The 21,448-nt window shown below is 32.4% G+C and overlaps 1 protein-coding gene across 1 annotated transcript; it reads right to left on the reverse strand.

The window, feature by feature from the left end:
- Positions 1 to 476: 476 nt before the first annotated feature.
- On the reverse strand, positions 477 to 18,397 carry LOC125057153 (hemocyte protein-glutamine gamma-glutamyltransferase-like). Its single transcript, XM_047660644.1, has 15 exons — positions 18,277 to 18,397; positions 16,405 to 16,489; positions 15,764 to 15,894; positions 14,382 to 14,500; positions 11,878 to 12,010; positions 11,133 to 11,316; positions 10,112 to 10,329; positions 8,444 to 8,650; positions 7,677 to 7,896; positions 6,794 to 6,952; positions 6,149 to 6,272; positions 5,426 to 5,534; positions 3,145 to 3,305; positions 1,897 to 2,088; positions 477 to 1,216 (listed from the first exon to the last, which is right to left on the reverse strand). Exons 2-15 carry the CDS (start codon positions 16,473 to 16,475, stop codon positions 1,124 to 1,126), a joined length of 2,121 nt encoding a protein of 706 aa, XP_047516600.1. The 5' UTR covers positions 16,476 to 16,489; positions 18,277 to 18,397; the 3' UTR covers positions 477 to 1,123.
- Between the last annotated feature and the right edge of the window lie 3,051 nt (positions 18,398 to 21,448).

A 21,448-nucleotide genomic window follows, 5' to 3' on the forward strand; every position in this document is an offset into this window, starting at 1 on the left:
CTTTTGTATAGAAAACTTATAGCAATAACGAAATGTATATAAAAAAGCGGACGTATAACAAATTTGTAAAATTATTTTATATTTATTAAATTGGTAATGGAGTTAATATTTTTAGAATAAGTTAACATATTCGTACCAAGTCAAGGCTAGTCGCCACTTACCAGCTGTATGCTTATAAAGTACATTATTTACCGTTATGTAAGTTATTGCTCAGTTTTATAATACTTGAATACATTATTGTAACATTAAGTCCGTTAATTGTATTAAGCTAAGTTGGTATATTGTAAAATTTCAATAAAATTTTGTGTTATTGGTTTCGGATGATGTGAATTGAACAAAATGTCATGTGTAAACGGTGTAGTGATTAGGAATTAATAAACACTGTTTTTAATAAATATTGTTTTATTTATAAACGAGTAGAAAAATAAAGCTACCATATCGCCATTCAATTATACTTATTCTATGAGTATATTTTTAATATCTTTCATTTGTATAAAAATCCAACCCTGCGATTCTGTAACTCACTTTTCGAACTCGCACAGCGGTTTTCGCAGCGGATAAGGAGGGAGCTTGTAGTTTATTGGTTATCAGAATGCCAAATCGTAAAATGACTGCTTCACGACTGATTTGAGCGCGACCGCCGCTGCGAAAACCGCTGTGCGAGTTCGAAAAGTGAGTTACAGAATCGCAAGGCAGGACTTGCAAGAGTACAGATTTTTGCGGTCTTATTAAACTTTATAGAGGGACATATGGTCCAATATTTAAAAATAATTAGGAGACATTCATTGCCTATCTAAAGTTTAAAGTATGCACTTAAAATGTTTTTTTTACTTAAGCTGTCGATTCAAAATGGTCAAAGAAATCCTGAATAATTCATGTTTGGAATTTACGCGCCACGTGATATACAACCAAAAGGTAGGGCAAATGTCAAATTGACAATTCACATTGTTTTAGGTGTAAAACATGTCATTAGTGTAGATAGTTAACCGCCAATTAGTTAAAAATAATCGAAAACAATTTGTGACAGATATAAACGATAATCTACATTACGTAAATACTTATAGCGTAAAAATAATAATCCTTTCTTATATATTTATGGTTTCAAGATTCTTCATGTAATAATTCATCCTTCATACACCTCTGCTGTTGCTGCTCCATTGATGTCCTTAAGCTCTGTAGATTTGAATGTAGCGACGAAGTTTATCTTTCCAAGTTTCTATAACCAAAGTTTTTATTATGATTAATACAAAAGTGCATTTATTTTCATATCACACACAGAAATATAAAGTTGTTGATACACTGCACTTTTGAAACATGAAGTCCAAAATCGACCTTAGCTGGTCTTATTTATTTCAAAATTAAATTCACATAGAATTAATTCATTTTCAGTGATATTTATTTACAATGATATTGATAGTGAGAGGCGTTAAACTGTTCCTTTGTATTATTAGAAGACGAGCCAACTCACTTCTGCTCGCTTAAGTTTTCATAAGTATAAGACTATATGTACAAATGGTCAGCGGTAAACCCAAGTTTTAGTCAGTCACCAACACTCTTTAGCATAGCATTTTATTACGTAGCAGTACAACTTTTTTTTCTACGTAAGTGATATATATTTTTGTTACTTAAAGAGAGATACCAATAATTGACACGGAGTGAACAAGTAAGCTTCTCAATATCGGCCGTATTTTCTCTCTAGCCTAGCTCTACTAAAGTAAACTTTATTTTATTAATTTCAACCTTTCTCATTTCTTTTTTTCTCATGTTTTATTAGTGACCAAAGTTACCAGAATGAATAAATATTTTTACTTTCATTAAAATACTATCGATTTCGAATTAAATATAAAATTTTAATACAAAACCTCGACCAGAATAATATAGTATATCAATACTCACATTAGGTTGTACAGGCAATTCGGTTGTCAGTGTTTCTTTAGGTTGTACGTCAGCTGCGTTGACTCTGAAGGTCCGTCCAGCGATGCCTGATGACGTCAAACGGAACTCACCACCCGTTAAAGGTCGGTCCAGGGGATTGACAAACGACAGCACTATCGTTGTCGGCTGGTTGATAATAAGGTCTTCGTTGAACTGTAATATTTTAATTAATAAGCACTTATATAAAATCGGTATCGTTTTAATTGCGAAATAATGTATATAATATAAATAAAATAAAAATGTGTTTATTCATTATAAAAATGGATTATTTCAGAAACCATTTAAGTAAAAAATTCCTCTGTCTGAATTCCCAACTCTCCAATAAGAAACTTAATAGGTAGTTAATTCCGTAACAAAATATTGTTTTCTTTTTCAATAACAATTTTGAAATTGTTTTAAAAAAAAATTTACACACGCGACGCGTAACACGCTTCAGTGAGTGCATGTGAGTGAATGAGTGTAGGTATAATGTGTTAGGTCTCAGTATCATCTCCAACTCTGCGTAAGATGTGTTCAGAAGCCAGTCCTTTAACCGTAAGCTGTAAACATCACTAGCATTCTGTTATTATGGCATCGATACAAAGATTGTTCTAGATTGCGGAATAATTCCGCATACTTCCTGAATCTTAGTAGATTTATTAAGGGTTTGTAATCCAATACGATATTGTCATACGGGAGTTATACTTAGCACTGAGACTCGACTCTGAATGTTACTCAGTAAATGTGTAAGCGACTCTAAGCCTTATTTGTACTCGTCATAAATAAATATTACCTAACTTTACAAAGAAGGATTTATTTCATTTGTACCGTTAGATTATTTTAAATCTCATATCCCTTACCACTAATCCGATTTATTCTGATTTTATTACGTTGGTTTCCAAATAATAATAATAAATAAATCAGTGGCGCTACAACCTCTTTAGGTCTTGGCCTCAGATTTCTGAATCTGTTTCATGATCATTTTTAAATCTAATAGGCAAGTAGATGATCAGCCTCCACTGCCTGACACACGTCGTCGACTTTTTGGGTCTAAGACATGTCGGTTTCCTCACGATGCTTTCCTTCACCGTTCGAGGGAATGTCAAATGCGCACATTGAAAGAAAGTCCATTGGTGCACAGCCGGGGATCGAACCTACGACCTCAGGTATGAGATTCTCACGCTGAAGCCACTAGGCCAACACTGCTTTTGGTTTCCAAATAATACGTACTTTTATGTTGATATTGGGTTTGAGGATTTGGAAGTCGTCATCATCAGCCCAGGACTGTTTGGTCTCGTCTACGATGGCCATTGCTGATATCTTCATGTTACAGTATTCAACCAATTTCGGCAAATAGTCCTCAGCCTGGACCAATATGCTTACTTGCTCATCTGAAAAATGTTTAGCTAGTTATAGTATTGAAACTATAAACTATATATACAGTATACTATAAATTGTACTTTGAGTTTTGTAGAGAAGGATGGTGAACATTACAACCTAAAGGGAGGATTCTCGATTTAACCACTGACTCGCCAAGTCGAAAGCCCCAGTGATTAGAGGAGAGTGACCAAATATGGAATACCATTTTGATTTTTAGGCATAATTTCCACAAGTGTTATAAATAAAAAACTTTTTGTGGTAATTATTAACAATCATATATTTGCACTTTAGTTTGTAATAAGTTTAGGTTTTATTGATTAGTTTAAGGTAAGAAAAAATTTAAGAAACTAAATAAAGATTTAGGTATCTAAATATGGAATAGGTACCCCAAATATGGAATACTATAAACACTATCAAAAATTAACCTTAAAATACACGAGACTCTTTGGAAACTTGGTAAAAATATAGAAAGGTACACAATTTTTTTACAAAAGTCACAAATCCAGGTATCAAACTCTGGCACAGCGCAATCATTACATGCCCAGAGTCCACACAGAAGATACTTGATCCAGGTTTCCCCATGAGTATCATTCGAAAACAGCACACCACAGAAAATACACTCCGAATCTTCAGATTCTGGAGCTGTATATCCTATCAAGGCATCGGGTTCACTGTCAGTATCAAATAGCATCACCTCCTCATTATCTGAATTAGGCTTAGTCTTCTCTTTTGGTTTTTTCCTTTTGATATTTTCTCATTCTTACTTCTTTTTTTTTTGCCAACACGACAGTTTTCTTTCCCAGTGTAGTAGCTGCGGCTTGTTCTGGAGAAAATTCGTTTTTCTGACATAATCAAAACAAAGTAGATCTTGACACATCAAAGTATTTTCCAGCTTTTAAATAACCCATTTGTTTCTCTCTTACTAATTTTATTACTTCCGCCATATGCTCTGAATCCATTCTTTTCGCTTTGTTTTTGAGTTGACGCCCGCCATTTTGGTAAAACATTTAAAAAAAATATAATTAACAAAATCATCATGTCAGCTGATACTTCAGAGAACCAATTATGGAATAGTCCATAATTGGATACTGTGATCTGTCCATATTTGGATTTTCCAACGATTTCAAAATGACATTCAGATTTTTATATTTAAGAAAGTAATATCATCTAATACCGCTAAAACATACAAAAGAACGTCTAAACGGTCTCTAAAAGCTATAAAATCAGTACTGTGTGCACTTTCTTTACGAAAAATACGTATTTTTAACATACCTTAGAAAGTTATGCGGTAGCGACAAAACAAAAAACTGTCATAATGACGAAAGCTCTTGCTCAACTGACATGCGACAACTTGTACGCGTAAACGGAAGTAAGAGGAGACAGAAAATCATTGTTTAATGAGTATGTGAGTTTGCATTTGGGAGAAATAGGGGTATTCCATATTAGGGATACTATCCCATATTTGGTCACTTTCCTCTATGTTTAACTAAAATGAGAAGGTGAAATATCAATAAAAACGTTATTTTCCAATTTGTGTTTAACTATCTGTTTATTTATTAATAATAAATTAATCGCATGCTATCAAGAATAAATTAAAAATAATTTATTAATTTAGGTAACACAATGTACATTGATGAACGTCTTTAAAGAAATACATATTAAATGCTTCTAATTTTACATTTACTCCCAGTTTTAAAATCAAGGGCGAACAGACGAGAAGAACTGGCGATTAACTCGCTCTTTTTAATGGCCAAGTTTTTGTTTTACAAAATGTTAGCGATTAAAGTAAGGAGCTGTAACCATTAAAGCATGTTCCACATGACATATTTAAGTAATTAATAGTTAATTAATAATTAAAAAAAAAACAAAGATTTGTCCTCTATCAGCAGTAGGCATGGTGAAATAGGAGCACCCACTTACATTCTCATGGGAACAACACGCAAATACATAGTTGAAATAAGTAACATCCCCGCATACACGAATTCAAGTCCGACCAGTCACCACAAGTAGCACCCGTTCACGATTATGACGCTAGCCAGCCATTGGCCCCTCGCCATATTTTATGGAGAGTGACAACCCGGCGCATGAACGCCGCCACAAGCATAGACAGTATAAACCAAATAGAACTTACTTTTGCCAGGTCCAACGAAAAGCTTTCCTTCGACTTTCTTGACTACATCAGACTTGACACCATTGTAGTACACACTGCTAGCTGTTAGCGCAGCTTTTATATTACGACCCTGTAACATAATAATCATACCTCGTAGTATTTTTCGAAAACATAATAAGTAAGGCATTTTCGTCGATGATCGTTAACATCAAATCGTAACAAATTAAATATAATAGACCATGAAATTGCCTACGATTATTGCTAATATCTATTTGATAAAATTATTACGCTGTTGGTTGTTAAGTCCTGCTGTGTCACGTCCGGACACAGCAGTCCGTTATCTTTAATAATTTATTTGTAATCTTACAGCTAAAACAATATATATATAACAGAAAACATAAGCAAGTACATTAATATACAAAAAGAAAAAAAGAAAACTGAAATTTAACATACAACAACAACCTAATATTTCAAAGAAAAAACTAAATTGTTACTTCTAAACAAAGTCAAAGCCCTCCCGCCTCTTCAAATATTTCGTCAAATCCTATTTGGTGAGGTCGACAATATCAAAATCCTCATAATTTGTGTAATAGATAAAACCTGAAACATTAGCGAATTATGCAAGTAATTCGTGTTCCTACGAGGCACAACTTATTAATTAATTATAATTGTAAATTTATCTACTAGTTCGACTTTGTTCGAATAAATTTATAATATGCTTATAATTAAGTGTATGTAGCTTACCTCAGTTTCAGAAGTATTTTCAATATCAATTGTAACTCTGAAAGCTTTTCCGATGGGCACTGTGTCTATGTCTCTTAGTTTAAAGCTGATGTCATTTGAAAGACTTGCTGCCACAGCATAGTACCTGATTAAAGATAACCATTTAAGTATACATAGAGATTAGAGGTTAAAGATTTGATTGCTGCATGGAAGGAAAGCCTATCTTTTACATGAAAATTTAAATAATAAATCCAGTGTCTGAAAAGTCATTAAGCTATTTAAAAGACTATAATAACGCATTTAATTGTTATGCTTTATTATAAACTACAACTCAGTGCCGATCCCATGACCAAAGCACGCGAAAAATAGAGTTTCTGAAGTAAAGAAGTCCAAATAAACAATTGAATATTGTGAAAATTAATCCTTTTTATTATATAGAAATTTATATTGACTCTCTCACAGAATGTTCTCCAAACGGAATGAGGAAGAGACTTGCGAAGTAAGCACTATTTCATGACTCTCATACCACTGTGAGTCCGATACGACATTAGTACCATAGAGCAGGTTTTCGACACATATGTTCATCGAGGTGTTAACTTCCAAATTTAGGTATAATATGAGAATGTTTAATGGAAAAAACTTTGCGTATTTTTCACATTAACTCACCTCTTAGCCCTCTCAGAGTATCTGACTCCATTCATGAGCGCCAATCGCTCGCTGGCCGTACCCTCTCTATGTTTGTATTCCCCTGTGATGTCTTGTCTATCAGCATCACCAAGAGGGTCGAACACGTATGGCTTCTTTGTCAAAACCATTCGACCAATACTATAAGTAAAAAATATATAAGTGTGTATAAGTCTTTATTATTAAAATCTTCAGTTTTGTATCTTGCAGCCCGGACATCCAACGACCAATAAGCCTTGACTTGTTTAAGTTATCGCGGTTAAATGGAATATTAAGAATATCCATAGCGCAAAATCACCTGCATCATGAGCATACCCCACGTACCCACCTTCACGTACTTACCCTCACTTTTACCCCATCACACAATACAGCCAAATTAGGTATCTCTTAGTTAAATGTATTTAATTTTTTTTGTAAATTTTTAAACCTTTTTATAGGTAAATATTATGCATTCCATTTCTGGCTATATTTTTAGTGTACGTAATTGTTTGTTAGCTGTAGGATTATGAAATAAATAATACCGGACCTGTATATTCTTTATATTCAACCCATGTTATAAAACTCAATACAATATAAATAAATAAAAAATTAAAACAAATTAAAAATGTTTGGTCCCTGTGGCAGTGTACCTTTAACGCTGGTAGTATTTCTTCGCTGTTTTGCTATACTTATACGTTGAGCGAGGAAAGCACCAGCTCTGGGGTCACCGGTAACAGACCAGGCGCCAATTTATATCTTTAATTAGCGCCTGTGCACTTGAACCTCACGGCCCAAGAGTCTCTAGTATTTAATTAATTACTATTTTTGAGGGTTATAAGAATGAAATACTTTTAGTTACCTACATGAATATTTAACGTTTACTTACTGATAGTTATTTGTGTCGACCATTGAGAAGCCGCTTTCCGCCTCTGGGTCTCGTCTCCACCGCATGAGGTCAGCATTGACTGAAGCAAGCATAAACTCGACATCATGGGCCACACCGATGACTCCTTGCTTGATAGCTTCCAACGGTGCTGGACCGCACTGGTACATGCCAGAAGAAGTCTCTTGTGGAGTTGCATCAACGGCTTGCCAGCCGCCGTAACCTACGATGTTAAATTAAGAAAAATATAAATCATCTTTTCTGCACTGTTAAAAAAAAACACTTATTATAAGTATGTAATAAGCTTTTCTTACTTCTCTCCTCGTGTCAACAGTAACTCTCTTATGAAAAACTAATAAATCGGTCCTAATACCCAATCTTTCAAGTGGATATATTATTAAAAAAACACTGTATTTGTTTTTAAATAAAATAAATAAATCGTTTACCGCACAATCAGCCATGTAGAAAAAGGCATGCAAATATATGTTTAAAGAACTTTATTTATCTTTACAAAAAATGTATTTTTATTTACATAAGAAACTTAATATAATATAAATATAGGAGATACGCGTCGCCAACAGCTATCCCAATTTTAGTTAATTAGGCTCATTCTAATATGTATATTAAATGCCCTTTTGAATTGATTAAATACGCTGATATTACGAATTAGTATCATAATGTCATATAATAAGTTATTTATTTATAATGGTTATCAAACATTTTGTATGTTATAAGGATAAGAGTATGTTATAACTGCAATATTCATGTACCTGGAGGAAGATCAGGTCTCGCCATCCATACGTCGTTCCATACATGGTAGTTCCAGATTGAATCAGCTCCTTGTGGGTTATTGGGGTCATAGTCCAACTCTTCCATGGTCTCCGTGTAGTATTTGTCTACAGTAAGGGAGCTGTTCGCGTCGTGAGCTGACACCAAGTTGGAGACCACACGGGACGGGATTCCAAGGGCACGGCAGACTGTCAAATTATTAGAGTAATAAAACTTCATATACTATGGAAGGATATATTGATTATAATTGGATATATTTTTCCTCGATATTATCGTATTGGATTAGTACTGTATGTATTTAAGTAAAAAAAAAAAATAATAATGTGGGGATGAAATCGCCTGGCTGTGTCCATCTATCTGTATGAAAAATACGCGATATTCAAACTAGTTATTAATTATATTTATTTGATAAAAAAAGTAGAGGCGCTAAAAAATTTAAAGGGCCTCAGATTTCGGTATTCGTATAAGAAAACTGTTAAACAACTTAATTTAATGTCAAAAAAACAAACAGATTTCTTGGTAAATATTATCATAAGAATTCAATAAAAACGAATAGGCCATTAAGTAACATATAATCTACATATATGTCGCCTGTGAATGTTTGTGTATGGTTATTATCACTTAAATTCCGCAAAACATCCTTTATTAATATTTATAAAGACTACGTGCGGTTTAGGATAATATCAATTACGTGACTTGCTTGAAATATCTAGACTTTGATTTAAAACGTCTAGACTAAAGCTTTTTTACTCGTTTCTTGCTGTCATTTATATTGAGGGATGTGGAAAAAGAGATGTTCCATTTGAGGATTTGACATTTTTTAAATTGGACACATTTTCGGTAAGGACATCGGGAAAAACTTCGACTTGTATTGGATATTGCTAGAATTTGTTCATAATTGAGGCTTCCGTACAGATATTGGCAAACTTCTTGAGCATTAAACAAGGAAGTGGGGGAAAGTTTGCGCATCGCGGGACACAAACGTCAACTGATTTACCAATCACGCGATCGACACGTCACTCTCGAGCCGCCGCGCACCACTACCCGCCGCCCCCCTCCCAGTAATACCTAAAACTCACTTCTGCGCAGGCAAGGACATTTGTTTAAGATGTTTGCCGGTATCTGTACGCGTACTAAAGTTCGTATAATATGTAAGTGTACATGGCACACGGCAAGCCCAAGCAAGGGAAGTTTGGAAAGCGTTGGAGGAGGCCTATATCCTATTGCAATACTTAAAACTAGACTTCAGAATTTGTATCATTGTTAATAAATTATAACGATTTGAAAAAAAAACCTTAATTATAATAATAAGAATTTAAAAGTTTGTCCTCAAATTTCTTAACTAAACGTTTCGTATAAATAAGTTCTAGTATTTTAACTTCGGGAATAGTTCAAGTTTCATCAGAGTCGGTTAAGTCGTTTTTAAAGTATATTTATTTTGATTCATAACATGCGGCGTGTAAATAATATATTGTTATTTACGGTTGTTAGGTACTTCAATTTATTTTTAAATCCTTACATATTATACTATATAGTCACTTCTTTGCGGGTTGAAGAACAGCTGAATGATATAATACTAGACATACGAGATGTATGGAAATTTACCTAACATATAGTCTGTATATCATTGAATTATGTATATTGTATACCTGTGGTAACAACGCCAGCGAACACCCAGCACTGTCCATACGGCACTTCCTGCTGAGTTTCCAAGTACTGCGCCAATATGTCAACAGAGCCAGTCCACTCAGACGGAGCTGTTCCATCTTCATACTGGCCATCCCAACGCCCCACAAGAACTCCAGCATCATCGTTCGAGTTAACAATTCGGGATATAACTCGAGCTACTTTAACTGGATCGCCGCGTCTTGAAAAAATATAAATAGATATAAAAATTAAACAACATTAATTTTAAGTATAGATAGTAGACTAGAGTAGGTTTTATTTTTTTAAAGGATTTTTTTTCTATTTTATTCATTTATTTATTAACGCTTTGTTGCATTAACATAATAAAAATTGAACATAATTAAATGAAAAGGTGGGCAACTGACGGCCTTATCGCTTTCGAGCGATCTCTTCCAGGCAACCACTTCGAAAAAAATTACTAACACTAAACAGGAACAAAAAATTAAACTAAAAAAAGGATACATGAAAAATAAAAAGTGCACATGTATCACGATAATTTTAGATCAGTCTCACGACAGTTAGTAATTAGTACGAAAGTTAAGGATACGATGTGGACAGGTAATGTTTGTACAGTTTATTGCTTATTGTAAATATTTTTCGGTCTTAAAAACTTTTTTTAGTTTTTATGAACTTGAACCATAGCCTATGGCTGGTTTTTCCGAATCTATAAACAATGCTTTTTTCAAAAATTTTGATTAGATGGTTCCTTGCTATTTACCTTTAAACAGTGTTATGTTCTCATAAATATATAATATTACAGTTAAGGTTAGTTTTCAATGTATAATGTATAGAATTTATTAGATATAATTTTTACAGTATATATTATAACTTACATTATATATTTTCGTAATTTACAAGGCATATGTTGCACCTATTGTACCTACTTAGTTATGGATATTATAGTTCTCGGCAAATACATCAGCAAGAATCAAGAAGAAATAATAAATAGATATTCAAGACGTGTCGAAACATAAAAATACTCACTGGTGGAACGGCATTTCGGCTCTGTCAAGCATAAACATACATGCCGGCAGAACCACAGCATCGAATTGTCCGTATAGCCACGGCTTACCACGTGTGGTCTTAATGGGACCAACCCACACTTTGCCTACGTCATTTAAGACGTACTCCTGAAGAAGAGCGGTGTCTTCCATGAAAGTTTGGTCATCTGTAATTAGGGTTACGATCAATCTATTACAATATACATGAGATTCAGATGGCTAAGTTGGATTTTGGCCCATGGACTTAGTCGAAATTAATTACCAAACTATAGCTCATGATGCCAGAAGTGTGTGTCTGAGATTGAACTTTCGATCGAATTTCTGGCTAAATGTATTGTCTTATGAATTGTTGTGTGTTATCTAAAAAATAACTTAACTTTGACCTAACTTTGACATAAAAAAGTTAACTTTGACATAAAAAGTTAACTTTGACCTAACTTTGACTTAAAAAGTTAACTTTGACCTAACGTTGACATAAAAAAGTTAACTTTGACCTAACTTTGACTTAAAAAGTTAACTTTGACCTAACTTTGACATAAAAAAGTTAACTTTGACCTAACTTTGACATAAAAAAGTTAACTTTGACCTAACACAAATAGATTGGTCGGGCCAAAGCCATGAGTATTTTCGTTATTGTTTGGAATACCTGTGAATTTTAACAGTGTTTTTTGCTAAATAAATTAACTAGACGATTATAATAATTGTACTCACGATTTTTATTTAATTACCTGGTATCCATGGGTTGAAAAGTATGTATAAGTCCTGGTCAAAGTCATACACCTCCCGGACGGGTGCGCTCTTCATTCTAGTGACAACTCGTAATGCCCAGGAACCAACTGGTAATGTTACTGGTGTTGATATCTAAAGAGACGTTTTTGTGTTGAAAATATTGATATAATATATGCAAACAAATTGTCATACTTGCAGATTTGAGACTACTAAACTACAATAGATAACTATAACTTAAAACTATGGTGGATTTATTAAGCCCAAAAAATCGCTTGACAACGTGGGACTAATTGACTATCTCTTCTAATCACAGCGTCCACTCAATCCCACATATAGAGACGAAACATTACTTTATTAAAAGATGACACGGAACTTCCGTTACTTTTGATAGAAAATAATACGAAACTAATAAAAAAATCAGGATTATAAAACCAAAAATCATCGTAATTAAATCTAAAAATACATCCAAAAAAATTAATAGCTGTTTTTATAGTGTTCCTTGTTAAAGCATTAGATATAATTGTATTTTTATTTTTTAGTCAGATTAATCAAATCTAACAAAACCAACAAAACTTGTTGACTTTTCAAAGCAAAACTCATCATAACAACTTACAAAGTTGATATAGTCATAAGTACTATAATGAACGAATCAATATTTAATAATTTTAACAAACACCAACCGGTTCGTCGTAACAAATAACAGACGTTTCGGAGTCTATTATCATAATATTTATTATTGTAATCGTTAATAGATATTAAAGAATGCGATGGATTTCCCTTACTACAAATTGTTGTTTGTAAAGCAAGTATATACTGAAATAGTTTGCGTAAAAAAGAGTATCCTGTTTCTCGTCTCTTCTCGTTGTTTGATGCCCTTGATTTTTGACGTTTTTAAGTGTTCCTAAATTACCCTAATCTTAATATATATATTTCTTGTGTGCGTGTGTATGTGACTGAACTCCTCCTAAACGACTGGACCGATTTTGATGAAATTTTTTGTGTGTGTTCAAGGGGATCTGGGAATGGTTTAGATTCACAAATAAGCCCGCCAGATGTTAAGGATAGTCCACCCCTAATTTTTATTTTTTTATTTATAGATAAAAAAAAATTTTTTATTTTTTTTATGTTACAGAATTAAAAAATACATACAACCCCTAATTTTCAACCCTCTACGGTCAACCCCTATTTTTTTATTATAAATGATATACATGGCAAAACGACGTTTGCCGGATCGGCTAGTTAATATATATGTCCTTTGTAGGCTTTATCGGTATGTATATTTGAATGATAACAAATTTTTCAAAATAACATGTCTCATGAAATGTGCATAAAGAAAATATCGAACTGTTGATAAGACCAGTAACGCCCTCACGAGCCCTCCATTGAGTGTCCATGGGCAGTATCACTTAATATCATGTGCCCGTCTGCCACCTGTTCTATAAAAAAAATTGAGTGTTCAGTTGATTGTTTTTCAAAACGACATTACGTATGAAATTTGATTTAGTTTGATTGTAGTCTGGATTAAGGTGTCCCGTGGAAGTTGATTTCACTACGGAGTCGCGCACGATTTGTCGCCCAAGAAAATATAATAATCAATATGCAAATGCTTTAGACAGGCATTTGATTATGCTAATAATATCCGAATAGGGATATAGGTACATTATTTTGAGCCCATAATTATGCAAAACGCTTTGTTATTACAATCATGGCGCTTAAGTATGAAGACCAAATCCTTAATAGTTATGCCAAAATTTTTGAATATAATTAAATAAGCTAGTAGATTAGAATATAAATGTCTTATTAAGATTGAAATTTATATGTTAATATAATATTAAAATACAACGAGTTATTACGAAGTCCAAAAACATCACTAAGATTCTTAAATAAGTAGCCGACCTATACTTTAATCTATAAATTTAGAAAGATTATCATAGGATTTTCAATCGAATAAACCTAAAGTTAATGAAACGAAATTCAACTTTTACCTTCTATTTCTACAATTATGAAACATTACGTTGTTTTTAAATTAATATGTAATATATGCGAGTATTATAATTGGAGGAATCTTATATTTTTTATTTAATAAGTCTTCAATTAAATCTATTTTTAATACCAACTGTCATTTTCAAACTAATTACTTACATCGTATCTTAGGGATACATATAAATACATACCAATGGCGCTAAAACCTTTTAGGTGTAGATCTCAGAATTCTGTATCTGTTTCATGATCATTTAAGCAAGTAGGTGATCAGCCTCCTGTGCCCGACACACACATTTTTTGGGTCTAAGGCCCGTTTCCTTACGATATTTTCCTTCACCATACGAGCGAGTGTTAAATGCGCATATAGACAGTAACACATAGGTGTACAGCCGGGGATAGAACCTGAGACCCCAGGGATGAGAGTCGCACATTGAAACCACTAGGCCAACACGGCTGCTATCTTAGGGATAAGGGTGCTTAATTTCTTAGTTTTCGGTTGGACCAGAATATTACGACTAACCTCAAAAGATAGAGTGTTTTCCTGAACGTCCAGTAACTTGGCGGTCCATGTGTGTTTGTCTGGAACAGCGTCACGTTTCAAGAACATGGATCCCATCGTATCTTGTAGAGGCTTGTCACCTGTAAAGTATGGTATAAGTTTAGAAACTATTACTAAAAGAATTACTTATAAAGTCTATAAAAGATTGTAGATTAAATTGACACTTAAGTATTTTCTAACAGCAATACTCTTAATAACAACGAAGATTCTTGTCGTATCTTTACTGGTTCTGGATTAGACAATGTGCTGCCTGTCCTTGTAGCGATACAGCTGAAGAGACGCTGTTACATGTTCTGACCGACTGTCCAATGTATGGATACGACAGGTATAACACTGAGAAAGCTATGGGCATAAAAGTAACAGAGACGAATTTTAAGGAAATAATGTTCAACATTAGGTTAAGAGGCATGTTTTTGGGATTTGCTGTAAAGGTCATATAAAAAGTTGTTAAAAGTTAGTAGTGTTTAATCATCCGGGTTACCAATACCATTGACGTAAGCTATTTAATACCTCCGACGACTACATAGTCAGTCAGTCAGTCATAAAAAAAAATAAAAAACGACGCTTTTCTATTCGTTGTTGAGTAATAAGAGTCAGGATCATTTAAAGCGCGTTGTCCTTGCAAACTTTTAAACCAAAAGATCTAAACTATGCTGTATTTATTAAAGCGGTCTAAGGTGAAATTTATTACATATTATTACAAATTTATTACTATATTAATAAATTCTTTGGCGATGAGTCTGCGAGTAATAAACAATTGACTACAATTTGTGAAAACCACGCAACGAATCGTTTAGTTATAAAAATCAACTTAAGTTTATATTCATAAGATCTTTATAATGACAATGAGTCAGGCATGTTTTTTCTTAATTTCGCACTAAAATGACCATAGTTATCACGTTAGGTTGAACTTTAGAAAAAGATAAGCAAAACATGAAATTTAAGTAAGATCTTTGATTAAAAAAACTATTCAAGCGCCATTAAAATCATTTCATATCAGATTACATTCGATAGTGCATCTCCAGATACGATTATCAAAAAACCTCAATGGAGTCTTGGCAACAAAAAGAGTGGGAAAGTTTATTGAATTTTTAAATTTGTCGAAAGTCTAGACTAGACAAGAGACTTTTACTAAACATAAAATATATTTTTTTTGAATCGCCAAAACGTTATCTACCCCCAGGTAGGTAGGCTTACCGTACGACTTTCAATACTGAGGTTCGAATTGAAATGTGCGCACTTAAATTTGCTTCTACAGTGAAGGAAAACAGCGCCAATATTCTACGACATGTTCTACTTGCCTATAAAATTAATTTTAATACTAAATACTTCAGTTTACTTACCAAGAGTAAAAACGAATTGAATAAGATCGTCGTTTTCGTCATAGGGTCTCGTGAATCTGATGACTCCATTAAATGGTTGACCTCTCCGCACAATTGTGCTCGTGGGGTTTTCATCGTTTACTGCCTCAAACCTAGGAAAGAAATTCAGAATATTATTCGTTGTAATAAATAATATTGTTTTACGAAAGATCTGAAACTCTTATTTCCTACTATTCTATAAATAAATTTAATAACTATTTTATTATATTCAAAACTCCCGAGGGGACTTTTGTATGGAAAGTCTCATGGGTCCGCCAATTAGGTAGGAATATAACATGGCAAAAGAAAACAATAATAGGTACATATATGACGACTCATTGGTCTAGTGGTTAGTACCCCTGACTGCGATTCCATGGGTCCCGGGTTCGATCCCCGGCTGAGGCGAACATCGATGTGATGAGCATTTGGTGTTGTTCTTAGGTCTTGGGTGTTTAAATATGTATTTATATCTATCTATAATATGTATGTATATCCGTTGCCTAGTACCCATAACACAAGCTTCACCAGCTTAGCATGGGACTAGGTCAATTGGTGTGAATTGTCTTTAAAAAAAAAATTAAATACCTTTGTGAATAACTTTAAGATTTTAATGTAATACTTACTTGACAGTATTATGTGGTTGTGCATTCTCCCTTGGATAAAAATGGACGACATCGACTTGAAGGGGCTCCATTTTTTTTATTTTATCTGCGATAACATAAAAATTTGCCATTCCTTAGAAATGAAAAAAATCTATCAAATAGTTTTTTTAACACAAAAATAACACTAAAATCTAAATACTGATTATACACCCTTTGATCGGCAAATACAACATGCTTTATACTTAATTACTATTGCTAAGTAACAGAATTCTTACAAACTATAAATATGTCATATTAAAAGCGAGAGATACGTACTGTATTAATATATAATTTATTGCAAAATTTTGGAATTCGAACTGGAAAATTTAATAGCCGTGAAAGCTATATTCTAGATACAAGTTTTGCATACAGTTTACATATATATTTGATTATAAACCTCTAGGTGATATAACAGGATTGCTCAAAAGTAGTTAGTGCGACAAAATTGTACAAACAAACAATATTGCGGAACAAAATATATTAACATAAGTCTACGAGTATTTTCATCTAGTATGCACTATTAATAACACAATACGTCATATTACGTTGCATTTGAATGAATCAATTACAATGATTGAAATAACCATAAATGTATTCTATGAATTGATTCGAAGAACTATAACAATGATTTGTATATTCTTTGTAATATATTTTGTAATAAATAATTGTTTTTACAGTTTTTGCAACATGTAAGTAACAATAGATGAATCAAAGTGGGTTTAGGTTATCGCTTTAATTATTTAAATATATGTTATTATTATTCGGATATACAGTATTTACAATATTCTTACATAGTAACAGTAATTTAATATTGATAAATATAAAATTTAAATAAATTTAAAAAGTTTGGTCCCTGTGGCAGTTTAATGTTGGGAGCAATTCCTCGCTGTATTGTGATTCTTATTCGTTGAGCGAAGAAAGCACCAGCCTTGCGATTCAACAATAAACTACAAGCTTCCTTCTTATCAGAATGCCAAATCATAAAATGACTGCTTCACGACTGATTTGAGCGAGACCGCCGCTGTGAAAACCGATGTGTGAGTTCAAAAAGTGAGTTACAGAATCGCAAGGCAGCTTTGGGATCACCGGTACTATCTACCAGGTGTTACTACTTAATTGTTTTATTATATTATATTAAATCTTTAAATAGCGCCTGTGCACTTGAACCACATGGCCCAACAGTTTCTACTCAAAAGGGAACAAAATCTGTGGAAAACCTTTTACATTTGAGCCGTTTATATTCTCAATTTTTTATTGCAAAAATGAATACGAGAAAATAGTACAAATCCTTTATAGAATAACATTAATCTTAATATTAGATTTAGATTTAAGAAAATATGCTTTTCCAAACCATGTCATGGTGTGATATTTTTAGCTGTATGAATATAGTGAATGTATAACATACTTTAGTTTATACACACACAAAAATATAATAATAATTTATAAATTATATATCAAAATTCTTTTTAAATGATTTTTTCTATACTTTTGCTTAAGGATTTTATTTATTAACAATTCGTTGCATGTATACAGAAATTTGTTTGCCTTGTCTTATTTACGGTAAGAATTTGTCGTAACACTAATAAGATTAAAAATCTAGCATTTACTTATATTATATAATATATAAAGAATTAAATTTGACTTGTTCAATAGTAAATTATCAAAAATAACATAAGATAACCGATTAAATGAAGATTTTAACCCGTGAAGGTTATCTGATATACTAAATCTATTTCTCACAAAAATATAGAGTACAATGACCCCGGATATTTATAAATTAGACCAATTAATAATTTATTGATAGCATTTTGAAATATTTTTGCAAACCGTAAATTTTTGTAACTATATACTTACTTTTAAAATTATGTATCACTTATTCACAACTCACGTATCGCTAACACGTAATGTCTTAATTAAATCGATGGCACTGAATTCGATGCGCGCGCGCAACTGACTCGAAGAGCCGAAAAGCGTCGGATATATCAAGAGAAACAAGTCATAGTTGAACTTTGCAGGGTGGATATGTTTGCTGAAATATTGAGGACATTTCTAGCTATTAATGTCTACTGACTACTTTTGTTGTGTATATCGTGGAGAATAAAATTTGGTAGTGCAATTACAATAACAGTAAAATTGTGTAGTATCGAAATGTCGATAAAATGAACAAAGTTATACCGCTTTCAAAATTATAATAATGTAATAATTACCTTATTCCGAGCAATCGTTCCAAGGGGGAATTTAACATTCCTCCATTATCGTCGTGATGAAACCATCGTGATGAAGGGAATAAGGGGAATAAGGGACGGTGCTTAGACGCAAGACGGCGCGGCGTGGCCCACATTTATTCATTTAAATTAATTTAAGATTTAGTTTAGTTTTATTTCAGTTACTGTATTGTTGTAGACAACTGGTTTGTGATTCAATTTTTAAATATCCTCAGTACTCATTTGTTTTATTATACAAATAACACATAATAGATTTTATTTTAAACTACATTTTCCAAAATCTATGGTCACCCTACAGTGACGTACGTGCGGGCGCCTACAGTGTCATCCTATTAATAAATATTTATACAGAAACAGACAGTAATTCCCAAAGGTCGAACTTAGAACACGTCATATTATGTCATTGAAGTGACGCCTAACTGGTCTTTCCTCGGACTACGTGATAATTCAATTGTATGATTATTTAGGGAATTGAATTTGTATGAATCAGTCATGGAAGAAGTTGTTCTCTGGCTGGGTATTGACAGAGTTTTCTTTGTCTGCAATCACATGTCTGTGATGGAAAACATCGTGACGAAATCCAGCACTTCTTACATCCAAAAATCAACGAGTCACAGTGTTTTTTATAGGCCCTAAATAATCAAATAATAAAAGGTAAACATTAAATATAATGAAATATAAATTAATATTTCTTAATTACTAATATAGGCCGTAAATAATAGTTAAATAAAAAAGAATAAAACATTTCGTAATTACCAATAAAGAACCTAAAGAATAGTCAAATAGAAAAAATAAAATACTTCGTAATTACTAATATAGGCCATAAAGAATAGTTAAATAAAAAATAATAAATATTTCTTAATTAGTCATAGGACCGCTTCGTTGCTATGTCGCAAGATCTAGTTTAAACTGGAGAAAGTTGAAGTAATTACCTTCTGGGAATTACGGATTACTTTCAATAACACCTTCCTTTTACATATTTTTTTTAGCTGAATCTAGTCCCATTAATATATTTGTTATCTAATTAGATTAATGTTTTCTGGTATTTTTTAGCTACTTTATTGGAATAAAATAAACTATACAACGCCCAGTTTTAGAATTGATTAAATACATAATGTTGTGGCAAAGGCCGGCAGTGCACTCGCGAGACCTCTCTGATACCGAGAGGTATCACTTAACATCACGTGAGCCTCCTGCCCGTTTGACCCCTGTGCTATAAAAAAAGCCAATTATAGGCCAATTATTACCTATACAAACCTTCCTAATAAGTAAGATAAAAAGTGTCAAAAACAGCTTATTTCATATTACGGTAATTCCTCGTGTCTACAGTACGTACAATTTACATTCTTACAACTCATGTATCTAAAATACAAAATAAGGAAACATTATAAGGAATAGGTGACCCCATTAATTGGTTTTGACATTGTACTAAAATTTTGTTACGATAAATTTACCGCAAATTGTTGATTTATCGTCATTAAGACGTATTTAAGTAACTAATGAATTCAAATAACTGTTTACTCTATAAAGTTTGACATTTCTTTTTTATTTATCGAAGTTTACATTATACATAATACTATTTCTAGAGTATATGCTACAAGCTATCTTTTTTAAAATATACGACAATTTTGGTAACCATAAATATTACAAAAAACAAAAATAAAATAAAAATATGTATTAGTGATTTTTTGCAAAAAAAAATACAAGCAAAACAAATTAGGTATGAGATAGGCAGTTAATGATGATTTCTTTAAAATTGATCATTCTTGATTTTATTTTACAATTCAAACATTTGTATGTGTCCAAACAACAAACTTTAATTATGAATACTACACTCTGTAATTAGTATATAAGATGCAGCCTAGCTTTGTCAGGAAAGTGTATCTCACAATACAAAAGATCTTCACTAATTGTCATTACTATAAGACAGCAGGTTAGTATATTTAGATATTTCCAAATGATTTGAATTCTAGAGTTTATGTATTATCAAAATTTTAGGTTACTAATATATTTTAATTATTTACTTTTTGTAAACTTTATGTAGATTTCGGTTAGAAAACAGTGTCAGATGAATGCGACCTCATTTGGATTCCGACTGTGCTTTTAAAAACCGGCCCATACCCAAAAAACTACGTGTTCATACACCAGGTCTTCCTTATAAATAAGAATGAACAAAAGAACTGTGATGCCTATTATATTCATTAAAAAGCTGAATATTAAACCAATACTTGAAAAAAAAACAAAAAAGAAAAAAAAATACTAGCGCTAACTCAAATATTGACTGTTAAATACACATACATTTTGGGCTTAAAAAATATATTTCTATCTTCTTCTTACTAGTAAAAACATTTGGCGTTATATTCATAAGAGAGAATAATTCAAAACCTAGACTAAATTACTTGGCACTAGCTCAAATATTGACTTCTTTGAAACTATTTTAATGCTATCGCAAATTCTTATACGATGCTCGCTGGTCTAACTTTGTTCTTATGCTGCCATAAAGTTCTATCACCTCTATTTTCATATAACTAACGTTACACTGATATTATGGCATTCCACGATTTGTATTAAAATATATTTTTCGTTTTAATAGTGATCATACAAAATATTGAAAAATGTGTACATTTTAAGTCAAATACGCTGTTTATTATTTATTCGATTTTAAAGTACGGATCATTATAATAATTTCAATAAAATTATGCGAAATCGTAGACGCACAAAAACAAGTCAGACTTGATGAATTAATTACTATAAAAATAAAAGAGATTTCGTTGTCAGATAGTTATAATAGTAAAAATAAT

Source organism: Pieris napi, chromosome 16 (genome assembly GCF_905475465.1).
Source record: "Pieris napi chromosome 16, ilPieNapi1.2, whole genome shotgun sequence".
In the NCBI taxonomy this organism is placed as follows: Eukaryota; Metazoa; Arthropoda; class Insecta; order Lepidoptera; family Pieridae; genus Pieris; species Pieris napi.